This window comes from Lissotriton vulgaris, chromosome 10 (assembly GCF_964263255.1).
Source record: "Lissotriton vulgaris chromosome 10, aLisVul1.2, whole genome shotgun sequence".
Classification (NCBI taxonomy): Eukaryota; Metazoa; Chordata; class Amphibia; order Caudata; family Salamandridae; genus Lissotriton; species Lissotriton vulgaris.
The window spans coordinates 5,556,310-5,569,723 of record NC_141698.1 but is presented as its reverse complement, the minus strand read 5'-3'; the positions used below and the strand labels follow the sequence as shown (position 1 = coordinate 5,569,723).

Below are 13,414 nucleotides of genomic sequence, written 5' to 3'. Positions count from 1 at the left end.
TGATCTCACATTAACAATGGACACCCACCGACCTGTCTGGATGCGCCCTACTCGCCATGGCTTTTTTCTTCTGATTGTAAACATTTAATTGCTCCTCTTCCACTCTGAAGTTAGCGACAGGTCACACGGAGCAAATACATTTATGCGAGAAGAAAAAATGATGGACTGAATGCTGAACAAGTCAAACATTCACCCCCAGTCACAGATCTGGGTATAAGTCATCGTTTTTATGCTCACCATGCCACCCCAGTTTGGGTCCAGCCATATGCAAATCAGTCTTGAACCTGTGCCTCATGGGAACAGTCCAGCCCCTACTGCCAAGCCCGGTCCTCGTCCACATATGGGCATTCCTTACCCACTTAGGCCGACAAAGGCATCATTTGTTCTTTTTGTAGCCCTAAGTTGGCAGGGTATGCCCAGACGTGGGTGCCGTGCTCACTGCACCACTGGATTCAAGCTAGCCTGGCTGATGAGGGGTGATGCCCCGAAAACGGTCCTAGGGTGCTTGTTTCCGGTCCAGGGAGGACCCGACTTGGCAGTTCAGGCTGGAGCAGGGTCAATACTGATTTGCATTTGGCTGGACCCAAACTAAGGTGGCAAAGTGAGCTAAAGAATGATGATGGATTTAACCCAGATCTTTGCAACTGGGGAGAATGTCTGAATTGTTCAGCTTTCCGTCCATCATTTGTCCTTTTTGCAAATACATTTATGGCACCCCATTAAACAAGCTGAATTCACACCTGCATGACTTGTGAAAGGCCATTTACAGTCTAGCGCCCTCTACCTCTTCAACCTTCTGATGCTGGATCAGCTGAACAGAAACCCTAGTTTCAACACCCAAAGTAGACTCTCCAATCAACAAAGTACAAATCTTTTGGGGAAGAACATTATGGATACAGACCTCCTCCCTCTGGAGTCTGATTCCTCTCCCCTTTGACCTCAAGGCAGACTCAGACTTTCAGGAAAAGCTGCGTAAACACTACTGCTCTGATAAGCTTCGGTTTTACACACAATGCAGCGATTGTCTCACAGAAGACGACACCGAAGCAGCGTCCACCTGCCAGAATATGACAGGTGATGAGAAGATCCAACCTCCTAAACCCCTGCACTATCCGGTCTCCATCTATAAAAAGCCTCCCTGTATTGCAGGCTAATGTACACCCCAGGGGAGCCGAACCACCCCCTTAGCAACCTCTCCCTGAGGGAGTGCACACACCATAACACCATTATGTCCCAGTGGCATAGGGGTGGGTAGGAGGTGTGAGCAGGGCTAGTATGGGAGGGCCACACCCACCTCTGCCAGGTACCACTGAGTCCTCTACTGGACAGAGCGACGACCCCCACAAGACTGAGCATGACACGTCTGTTGCCCACCGCACTCCGGCACTGCCTCCATTTGGTTACCTCAGTGGAAAGGAGATATTGGTTACCTGGTCAGGAACAAAAAGCAGCCCCACTAACACCAGACATCCATTAACTTACGCACAATTAACACCGCCTTTTATTATACAGAATTTCATTTGGTCACATGACAGGTAGGTTGCATTACGGAATGTGTGGCACTAGCTCCATTCACGTCACGCTGCGGCAAAGCTTACATTTCAGAGCCACAGTGTCATCAATGTGAGGTGGTCTGTCGAATGGATATTATACAATGCTAGCGATCGGACACGTCTAGTCACACCTGTACAAGCGTGTTCAAACCTACATGCGCAGAGTCACTGCGCGACTGATGGTATGGAGGCGGTCGTCCTCCTAGGATGAGGCGGTGGGAAAGTTTCCCCAGACACCGGGTGGAGAGGCTGAAAACTAAGATCCCCAATTCTCAAGCAAGATGCATAGTTGCAACTAGCAAGATCCCTCTGCACAAATTAAGTCCAAGAGGAACAAATAATCAGATTTCTGGGGAGCAGCAAAAAGACATATTAACCAAACTTGCACCTTAAAATACGACACAATAGTTAAAACCTTGAAACATTCCGAATACAATTTAACATCTTGCCGCTAAGTTGTGGTCCTGAGCCTCGCAGGTCTCCCTTGACATTCATCGAATTGCTAACACAAGAAGTCCTACCAAAGGCCTAACAAGAAACCTACAAGTATAGAACAAAACTCCGTGGGATGCGCAGCAACTCTCTTAGCTGCAGAGTCCCCTTGGCCGCTGCTCTTCGGTAGAGAGGTCATGAAAGCCCTGCAGTCGCTTTCATCTGCTGGATAGAAAAGGACTCAGTGCTCAGCTTGAGCCGGGGGTGGTAGGTGGGATCCTCTGGCACTCATTGTTGGGTCAGCACTTGTTTTTCCTCATCGAATTTGACGCAGAGCAAGAGAAAGACAAAAGAGGGGGAACGGAGTGAAAGACAGAAAAACAGTGACAAAGAAAGAGCGCAGGGATGAAAAAGAATCTAAAAACGGTGAGATAAAGAGGCAGGAGTGTCTGGCTGTGGGTGAAACAGGCACAAGGATGGTGGAATCAAGACGACTATGCATCTTTGGAATGTGTCCCCCTGACATTCAATATCGTCGGCTGTTGTTTTCTGAGAACAACTTTGGGCCGAACACTTATTCAACTAAGCACCAGCACTGAAGAGTCTGGGTCACTATTTCTGGTGCCGCCCCCTGGCCTAGTGACCGTCTCCTTCTAAAGGGGTTACGTGGGGTTACCTGTCAGACTCCCGGTGGGGTTTCCGCTTCTTATCGCTCTGCACTGAACTCTTCGGATCTGTCCTGTCAGTCTGCGAAGCAGGTCCTGATCCGTTTCGTTCCTCCTCTTTCCTCTTCTCTTCAGCCTTGTGGGCTTTGCTTAAACGACCTGGTGAGAGGAGGAAGACACAGGAGAAGCACGAAAGGCCGACGTTAGGTGGATCTGTTTTGTGGCACACAAGAGAGCGATTGACAGATCCACTTTGGAGTAAAGGGTCACATATTCCGAATACCTCCACCCGCACCTCCCTTCACAGCTTCCCGCTGTTTCAGGCTCCTAAATTCTTCGGGGTGAACGCAGATCATGTGAAGAGATTTTGGGGACAGAAACACACACCCAGGTGCACACCAACTCAGTGAAACCAGGAGTTAACCTGAAGACACGGTGACCCAGTGAGGGTGGGGACGGACCCTAACTGACCATAGTGAGTACAACAGATTGTCGATTTGTGCCATTTTATTTCCTTGTAGACTATATTGTGTCTGATCTTTCCAGGGTCATATTTACAGAGGGAGCTAGCCACTTCTGGGTTTCACAGTTGTAACTACTTTCAATTCTTCTAGTTATCCAATTGCATTTTAAAGACACATCTACTTTAAAATGAATACCTGGGACTAGACATTGCCCTGTATGAAGCATGATAAATCATGGAAGCTGCCCTTGAGCCTTGACAGGTCGAACACCGCAACCACTGGAGAATCAAGAAAAACTAGGCTGTAGCTAAACTTGGCCAGGAATGCTCTCCAGCACTCAGATTCCTGGTTCATTCTGGAGAACATGCAACCTCCCAGTGGTACTCCTCCCAGTGGTACTCCTCCCGGTGGTCCTCCTCGTGCGTTCTAAACCCATAGGATCTGGAGACGCGCCTACTACCACCAGCACCTTTGTAACTGAAGAGCTTCTGGGAGCGCAAGATCAACATGGAGATTTGTTGGTGACATCACCCAGCCGTAAGAGCACAGGGCCACAGTGGTAAAGGAAACCTAAACCTACAAGGGGAACCAGTGAGCGTCAGCACTCTCAGTGCCACCTTCGTACAGCTTCTAAAGCTAGAGAACTTACACCATAATATGACAACTGATGGGCTCTCCCTGAGAGCAGCACAGACCAGGGAGTGCCCTCTTTGCAGAAAAGAAGCGCCCCCTTCCTCATAAGCTGACAGACTGCCTAAAGGGCATCTCGGAGACCAAGGATACGCCTGTCATTACAGAAAGGATGACCCTTCATCTTGGGTGGACAGACTGGCACAAAAGGCATCTCTGAGACCAGGTAAAAGATGGCCCGTCATCTTGGGTGGACAGACTGGCACAAAGGGCATCACAGAAACTAAGGAGTCCCTCCATTGTAGTAGTTTCTTCCTGTCCTAGAGGGCACACACCTTCAGTTACTTACTTAAGTCTTTGCTGTTTTTCTCATATTCTTTCTTGCCAACCAATCGAAGGGAGTACTGAGTGACTGTTGCAACCTTCCCCCCAATAGCAAGCTTCACCATGACTCGAGCATTGTCGGGGTCCACGCCCTCCACCTACAAAAGAAGGGTGATCCATCAGCAACAGAAAAAGCACAATACACCAGCGAGACATCTAAAAGAACATAAACAACTAGCATAAGTGGCTAGCACGAGGAATGGGCTAGTGGTTGTGAAGAATAGGCAAGGCTAGCGTACATCTCCAGCGTGGGGAAAGCAGGAGGGGGTGGGCAATGGTGCTGCCGAATGAAGCTTGTATTACCAAGACGGAAGACTGACCGTATCGGAGGCCAAGCAAGAACTATAGTCATCCCCGGGGTAGGGAAAGAGGGACAATGCAGCGCGAAAGGGATTGTATAAAGAGGCTGTAAGCAGTACCAAGACAAAGAGGGGACCTCCCCATGTGTGTGGGGGGTGGGTGAGGGGGATTGACAAACAGCACTGTAAACAGACAGAGAGCACTGCATACTGGCCTCTGAAGGAGGCCTGGGGAGGGGCTGGCAGTGCTGTATACAGACGGCTAGACCCAGACCCAGGAGGGACACCCCCGGAGGGGAAAGTGCCAGGAGGCACTGTAAACCGACCAACCGAGCTATCAAAAGACAGACAGACAGAGTACTGCATACTGGCCTCTGAAGGAGGTCAGGGGAGGAAGGCCTGTCACTGAGGTATACGGACCACTAAGGATACTCAGGAGAGGGGCAGTCAGTGCTGCTTTCTGACCACTGGCTATAGTCAAGAGGGGGTCTGGCAGTGCTGTATACTGACTGCTAGTTACAGGCTGGGGGGGGGGGGGCAGTGCTGTATACTGACTGCTAGTTACAGGCTGGGGGGGGGCAGTGCTGTATACTGACTGCTAGTTACAGGCTACCAGTGGGTACGGTACACTGACCTCTGAACACAGTCAAGGGCTTAGCAAACAGTATGGTGTACTGTTCTTATATCCCAGTCAGGGAGGGGCAGAAAGTACTGGACTCAGTCAGACAGTGAGCCAGCAGTGCTGTATACAGACCTCTGAATACAGTCAAGAGATCTGGTACAGGTGCTGAAAAGTCCCCTCTGCCTGCAGTGGAGAGGAGTGGGGGTGCAGGAAGTCAGACGGTGCTGTCCACGGATCTCTGGAGCAGGTCAGGTAACAGTGGGACTCTAGATCGACAGACTGGCTTCTGGACAGGGGAGGTGGGTGGACTTCAGTCATGGAGCGGCTGCCAGTGCAGGACACTGACCTGTGGATACAGTAAGGGAGGGGCTGTCTGTTCAGTACACTGACCTCTGTGTATAGTAAGGGAGGGGCTGTCTGTGCAGTACACTGGCCTCTGGGTACAGTCGGGGCTGTGCTTGTAGGAAACTGGGCTTTTGTTGTAGTAATACTCCCACATTTGTGCCTGGAATTTGCTGCAACTTTGACTGAAGTGCATTGTGTTCCTGCTAACCAGGTCCCCAGTGTTCTTTCCCTAAGTGACCAGCCCTTTAGCACCCATGTAAGTCCGTAGAAAGTGGTACCTCTGGTACCGAGGGCATAGGTACTAGAGAGGGTCCCTATGAGCTGCAGCATAGCTTGTGTCACCCTAAGGGAACAAGCACCAAACTCATACAGACTGTCACTGCAGGATGCGTGCCAAGGTGATCTTAAAAGTGAAAACACGACATGTCACATACTCTGTGTACCCTGTCCCCGAACACTGCATGTCATATTTGTAAGCCACCCCTACAGAAGGCCTTACAGACCTATGAAGGGTGCATTTACATGACATGTGAGGACATATCTGCATGAGCAGGCAGGGCTCTGTGCAGGTCCGTTCAAGTGAGCAGGGAAGCCTTCTCATGGTATGTACTGAGCACTGGTCAAAACGAGCTCCACAGCTACACGATGGCTTCACTGAAACATATGACGTTTGGTATCAAACGCCTCGTATTAATAAACTCACACGGATTTCAGATATGGTCCAGACCAGCCTGCCAACACACACAAAGTTTCTGACCCCCAGGAGGTCCGCTCTCAGAGGACAGAAGGGCTGGTAAATCAGCATACCAAGGCGGGAGGCTTCAAAGGTCTCTGACGCCCTTGATATGCACCCCAAGGCTTCCCCAGACAGGGGAAAAGCCAAACCCCTGCCCCTCTTCTGCATTTGTCACCCTAAGTGGGAAGGGTATGCCCAGATGTGGGTCCCGTGCTCACTACGCCACTGGATTCAAGCTAGCCTGGCTGATGATGGCTGATTAGCCAGAAACCAGTCCTCGAAGCTGGTTTCCGGTCCAGGGAGGACCTGGCCTGGCAGTTCAGTCTGGACTGTTCCCATGATGCATAGGGTCAAGACTGATTTGCATATGGCTGGGTCCAAACTGGTGGGTGAGCAAAAAAATGATGGATTAAACCCAGATCCTTGTACTGGGGGTGAATGTTTGCATTGTTCAGCATTCTATTCATCAGTTCTTTCTTTAGCCTGGATCTGCTGGCACCAGGACAGGTGGGAAAATTAGCTATGCAGGAGGCATGTTGCTCTGCCAGGCTGGACACACCTCTAGGGTGACCAGTCTGAAGTGAACACAAATTTAGAAATTCCACCATCTTGTGTGTCGTGGAATTAGGAACTCCGGGAAAGGGTGACGCCCACTCCCCAAAGGAAGTAGTCATCTAGGGGGTGCAGTGACCCCATGGGACTGGCTCTATATATACTGCACCAAAGTGAAGTACAGTGTGTATAGAGTCCCCAGTCTCCAGAGCTATTGCAGGGGTTAAAGATAGATATAACCTTACTCTCCAAAGTGGTAGCTTGGTCGAGCAGTAAGGCAGTATCAGAAACAGTGTGAAGCATTTTGTTGTACACACTCAGTCAGCAAATGGTTTCACACTCAAGAACTGAACTCTAGGCCAATTGTTTTGTATCAAAAATATACTGTTGTTTTATTTCTAGAACCAAGCAAGTCTGGTGCAGGTAAGCGTAAAAATACTTTTCAGTAGTAAATTCCTTGTATGAACACAGTTCAAAATAGCAGTGTAACTTGTACTGGTTTTGGTTACAGTTTTAAGAAGCAGTTTGCAACACATTGCAGGTATAGTACATTCAATTGAATGGGCTTTTTAAGTAAAATGCAGTGAATTACTTTTCAGATTACTTTTGCTAACACTGGACTGGATCCTAGATTCAGCCCTGGGACATTACCTGAAAACAGGTGAGTAAATGCGTTTTGGTTAAAGGTACGATTTTTAAGGAATATTATTGCATTTCAAAAGTTGACACTTCGAAACTTTTTCACATAGAATCACCAATGTTATCCTATGGGAGGAAATTCACTGAGCAGGTAAGTTAGGTTATCAGTACTTTTTCTTACTCCGTGCTGGATCCTGGATTCAGCACTGGGACATTTCCTGAAAACAGTTGAGAAAATGTGTTTTGGTTATTCGGCTGATTTTTATGGAATATTTGCAGTTTTCAAAAGTCGACACTTGGAAACTTTTTGGGAGAAAAAGTGTCAATGTTATCCTATGAGGAAAAATGAGTTAACGGTTTCAAGGTGAGTAATCGGTCTTTTGAGTTAGGGTTCTGGGGTTAGACTCGGGGGTCTCTCAGAGTCAGTGATGCACTGTTGTTGGACCCTCAGCGGCACTCGGGCGGCCGGGTGCAGAGTTTTGAGACCCAATGTTATCCAATGGGGGATAGGGGGACTCCGGTTGGTGGCTGCTGTCAAGCAGGCCATAGGGTTGTGGGAGCAAAGCTCCTAGGGTTAAGCTCAGGGCTCTTTGGGGACCAAGTTTGCACCAAAGGGGCACCCTCAGTGGCGCTAGGGCAGCCGGGTGCAGGGTGCAGGGTGCTGATTTGAGGTCGGGTGTCCTGTTGATTTCAACGGGATTTCTCCGGGACAAAGGAAGACTGCAGGCTCAAGGACCAGGATCTTCCAAGAGTGACCACCACTTTGAGGGGTAAGTTAAGATGTAGAGGGATGGTTAGGCACCGCTGGGATGGGCACACAAGGCTGTGGGGCGTCGGGGGCAGGGGTGCCTTTGGAAGTCGGATATATTTTCTTACCTGCTTTGGTCGCGGTAGGGGGGCCTCTGGATTGAGGCTGCAGGTGTCATCTGGAGGCTTGAGGCAGGTCAGGGGTTGCCGGATCTCGGGTCAGGATCGCCAGGGGGGACCTCCTAGTGGTGTTTGTTCATTCAAACATGGGCTGGGCTCGGCGGGTGCAGAGTGTGCTGGATTCGCGGTTTCTGGCTGGCATCAGAAGCTGCAGTTCGAACACGTACGATGTTCACAAGAGAAACAGCTTGGGAAGTGAATGCAAGCAGGTCCTCCGGGGTTTTTGAGGTTGCTGGCCGCTGGACACGCCGGGATTTCGCAGGAGCAGGTTCGAGGGGAGTCAGGCCTGGCGGGCTGGGCCAAGTCAGTGGCCGTCGTCCTCTTGTTAGCTCTGCATGGATTCTCGTCCTTCTTTTCTTGTTGTTGCTGGATCTGAGGAAGGGAGGTTCAGGGTGCCCCTAAATACTAAATTTAGGGGCGTTACAGGTAGGTAAAGGGCAGGGACCAATGGGTCCCTTTCCTGGGGTGGGACCACCCCCTATTCTGCCACTCTCCAGTGGGAGGGGGGCAGGAGCCTGTCCCTGGTTGGCTGGGTCCCCCATCGTCAAGATGGCGGGAACTTGAGGTTGTGCTTCACCTCGCCTCCCCCACCTTAGGGGTGGAGTTGGCAGCGGTGGGCACACCTCTCTTCCTCACTTCGTTTTTCCCGCGGCGCACCGACCTCTGGATACGAAGGGGCAGTCGGCGCGGCGCACTGACCTCTGGATACGGAGGGGCAGTCGGCGCGGCGCACTGACCTCTGGATACGGAGGGGCAGTCGGCGCGGCGCACTGACCTCTGGATACGGAGGGGCAGTCGGCGCGGCGCACTGACCTCTGGATACGGAGGGGCTGTCTGAGCGAAACACTGACCTCTGGATACGGAGGGGCTGTCTGAGCGAAACACTGACCTCTGGATACAGAGGGGCTGTCTGAGCGAAACACTGACCTCTGGATACAGAGGGGCTGTCTGAGCGAAACACTGACCTCTGGATACAGAGGGGCTGTCTGAGCGAAACACTGACCTCTGGATACAGAGGGGCTGTCTGAGCGAAACACTGACCTCTGGATACAGAGGGGCTGTCTGAGCGAAACACTGACCTCTGGATACGGAGGGGCTGTCTGAGCGGAGCACTGACCTCTGGATACGGAGGGGCTGTCTGCGCGGAGCACTGACCTCTGGATACGGAGGGGCTGTCTGCGCGGAGCACTGACCTCTGGATACGGAGGGGCTGTCTGCGCGGAGCACTGACCTCTGGATACGGAGGGGCTGTCTGCGCGGAGCACTGACCTCTGGATACGGAGGGGCTGTCTGCGCGGAGCACTGACCTCTGGATACGGAGGGGCTGTCTGCGCGGAGCACTGACCTCTGGATACGGAGGGGCTGTCTGCGCGGAGCACTGACCTCTGGATACGGAGGGGCTGTCTGCGCGGAGCACTGACCTCTGGATACGGAGGGGCTGTCTGCGCGGAGCACTGACCTCTGGATACGGAGGGGCTGTCTGCGCGGAGCACTGACCTCTGGATACGGAGGGGCTGTCTGCGCGGAGCACTGACCTCTGGATACGGAGGGGCTGTCTGCGCGGAGCACTGACCTCTGGATACGGAGGGGCTGTCTGCGCGGAGCACTGACCTCTGGATACGGAGGGGCTGTCTGCGCGGAGCACTGACCTCTGGATACGGAGGGGCTGTCTGCGCGGAGCACTGACCTCTGGATACGGAGGGGCTGTCTGCGCGGAGCACTGACCTCTGGATACGGAGGGGCTGTCTGCGCGGAGCACTGACCTCTGGATACGGAGGGGCTGTCTGCGCGGAGCACTGACCTCTGGATACGGAGGGGCTGTCTGCGCGGAGCACTGACCTCTGGATACGGAGGGGCTGTCTGCGCGGAGCACTGACCTCTGGATACGGAGGGGCTGTCTGCGCGGAGCACTGACCTCTGGATACGGAGGGGCTGTCTGCGCGGAGCACTGACCTCTGGATACGGAGGGGCTGTCTGCGCGGAGCACTGACCTCTGGATACGGAGGGGCTGTCTGCGCGGAGCACTGACCTCTGGATACGGAGGGGCTGTCTGCGCGGAGCACTGACCTCTGGATACGGAGGGGCTGTCTGCGCGGAGCACTGACCTCTGGATACGGAGGGGCTGTCTGCGCGGAGCACTGACCTCTGGATACGGAGGGGCTGTCTGCGCGGAGCACTGACCTCTGGATACGGAGGGGCTGTCTGCGCGGAGCACTGACCTCTGGATACGGAAGGGCTGTCTGCGCGGAGCACTGACCTCTGGATACGGAAGGGCTGTCTGCGCGGAGCACTGACCTCTGGATACGGAAGGGCTGTCTGCGCGGAGCACTGACCTCTGGATACGGAGGGGTTGTCTGTGTGGAGCACTGACCTCTGGATACGGAGGGGCTGCCAGTGCTGTGCACAGAGTCTGGACAGGGCACGGACTGAGAAGAAGGGCACGGATTGAGAAGAACTTGAAGTGCGATCAACAGGTTAGTGCCCTGTCCACACATGGTGCTGATAGATTTAAAAAGAGTAAACAGGTGTGAGCAGAAGCCACAAGAGTGAATTTACCTTGCCATACAACTCCTTATGTGCTCCAGTCTCAATCTGCACAAGAGACCCAGTCACGAGTCCTCCCACCTCCTCCTCCTCTCGCTCTTCACCAGGTTTTGGGGGCCGCCGAGGTCTGCTGGGCTCCAAGTCCTTCACTGCAGATCTGTCCGCTCCCAGACCAAGTCCCTTTGGCCTCAGCTGATGCTCCAGGGGCTTCACATCTCTGAAATAAATGGGACAGGTCACTGGTGCCCCCCGACGCCCAACCTCATTCCATGAGTTTTAAGAAGCACTAAGGCAAGATACTATTTATTTATTTATTCAAAGTTTTATATAGCGCGAACAAGATCTTAGCAGATATCAGAGCGCTTTACAGAAACAAGGGGTAGGGGCAACAGGAGGGTGATTAAACCAACTATTGGGTACAATATAGTAGTCGGTAGTGAGTGAGTAGCAAAATAGGATAGGAAACATGTAAAAATATAATACCAGTAAACGACCAGGTAACCAATAATACAAAAACGGTGCAAAGTCTTTGATATGAAGCTGTTCCACACAACCCCCACAGTCCCCCCAATAAAGACCTGTTCCCTTAAGAGAGCTATTGGGGTTTCTGGGCACGTAAAGGCTTTAGACCACAGAGCCAGACAAGAGTCACTGGACAGGAAAGAAGAGGTCTGCCAGCTTACCAGGTCAGGAAGCCTGTCACCTGTGTCCAGAGCATCTTTGCATTTATGTGTGGCCAACAAGCTATGGTGGGGACAGAAAGCCACTTAGGATGTCCCAATGAAGCTTAGCCACCTCTACGAGGCACGAAGAGAGATCAGAGTGATGCCCCTTGCTTAAAAAGGGCCCAGAAAAGAGATGACGGAGTAAATATGATGAAAAGATACCAAGAACCGAAGGGACACACACAGCCACTAAAACAGAGCAGACATCTTGAAACAATTCAATCCAATTCTGAGGGTTTGAGCTGTGAATTGTATCTTCCTCTCTAGATGTTGGTGGAGGCATTTATAAGAATGTGTCCGTCCGCAAGCTGCCCTTCGCTGAAAGCTCCTGTTAAATTAAACTCATGTGACACAGTCAATATTTCAAAAGACAATTCTTGGAAGGGTGGGGTGGCTAGAAAGCAGGGTTTCCTGAGGCACCACGGGCATTCTGAAAGAGTGCCTATGAATACAGATGTAGGCATGGGCCACCAGAATGAGGCAACCCTTGCTAAAAGCCCCAACTGCGATGCAAGGTAGATATCCTCTTAAGCGATTCAGCATTCGGTGCATGAATGGCTTCCTGCCTTGCTATAAACGGTGCTTTCTCACGGCCAGTATTTGTTTTCAGAGGTGCAGGACCCAGCTTGTTATCAGACACATTATGGGCCAATTAAGTCCCCATAATGAGTTTTTGGTGCCCTGACATCAATAATCACATGAGGAAAGAGTGGTGGGCTGTCCGAAATGTGTATTCTCTCATATGTAACTGCAGAGATATCAAATGAACAATCCGGGCCTGGGAACCTGGACCTATAGCTCTGCTCTGCAGACAGCAGACAACCCAAGCAGTCTTGATTATGTTCTAAAAAAAATTTACACAAACCCTTACCCACCAACCTAGGTGGCAGGTTTCATCACTGGGCTGCTCCTCATCTGCACCCCATGTCTGGTGGTGCATGTGGGCTCTAAAGTCACAGGAGATCTTAAATGGGCTCTAAATATGCACAGGGTAAAATTGCATATAGATCACCCACAACCATTTTATGTGGATCTATGGAACACTGAACTAATCAAAATTAGGATAAGGGAGAACGATCAATGGTTCTCTATCCTACTGGTTGAGGTCCCCTGCCTTCTTCAGGACCTAGATCTCTGCCTTAATTACATTGTGTCTCTACCCTGGCTGCCCTTCACTTGCTGCATAAGGTCAATAGGGTGATTGCGAGGGAGGCCCTGATCACTCAATCACATCCATGTATTCTAACTCAATACTCGCGTTAATGTTCTTTATCCTTGAAGAGTGGGAATAAAGATGTATGCCAATCGGATTTAGAAACATAAGGATTGACAATCTGGATTGTCTCCTCATCGCTTCCAACAAGCAGGCAAAACAGTTGCCCTCGACATCACGGAGACACTAGTGAATTCACAGTTTTCAAAACTGGTGGGTACGTTAATGCAGAAAGCTGTGATGCTCAACTGAAGAGAGTAAAAGCAGAAAAGATGCTGAAATACAGTCAAGGACTCAGTGGGGTCTGTTTTTACTACAAGTGACGGGGGAGGGGAGATTTTAGTAAACAAGGGATAGTTTCACAGTCCATTCCTCACAAATATTTCATAGCGTCATAATCTAGACTGTGTTGCCCAAATGTACACCTCTGCAGGAGTATGGCCCCTGTGGAAAGTTTAAATGACCCCTCTGCTCACCAAAAGAATTCAGAAACAATCAGATTAACATCTGGCCCCTATTTCTTACACTCACTGTTTGAAGGTTCGTCCAATGCCTTCACCCTGCTTCCAGCCCATCCCACGCAGCATAGCCATTCCATAGGCCTCAACAGGAACCACATCGTAATCCACATCTGTGGCCTGTGAGAAAAAGGAATTTAAGAATTACATCCTACAAAACGGAGTA

At 51.1% G+C, this 13,414-nt stretch overlaps 1 protein-coding gene across 2 annotated transcripts in view; it reads right to left on the bottom strand.

The window, feature by feature from the left end:
• Positions 1 to 13,414, bottom strand: part of GPKOW (G-patch domain and KOW motifs) — a 41,007-nt gene that overhangs the window by 20,436 nt on the left and 7,157 nt on the right. For both annotated transcript variants that reach the window (XM_086940162.1, XM_086940163.1), the window contains exons 4-7: positions 13,262 to 13,368; positions 10,805 to 11,009; positions 4,094 to 4,226; positions 2,662 to 2,809 (exon numbers count right to left, since the gene is read on the bottom strand). In XM_086940162.1, the coding sequence (XP_086796288.1) occupies positions 2,662 to 2,809; positions 4,094 to 4,226; positions 10,805 to 11,009; positions 13,262 to 13,368 (593 nt within the window). The remainder of the gene's footprint in view (positions 1 to 2,661; positions 2,810 to 4,093; positions 4,227 to 10,804; positions 11,010 to 13,261; positions 13,369 to 13,414) is intronic.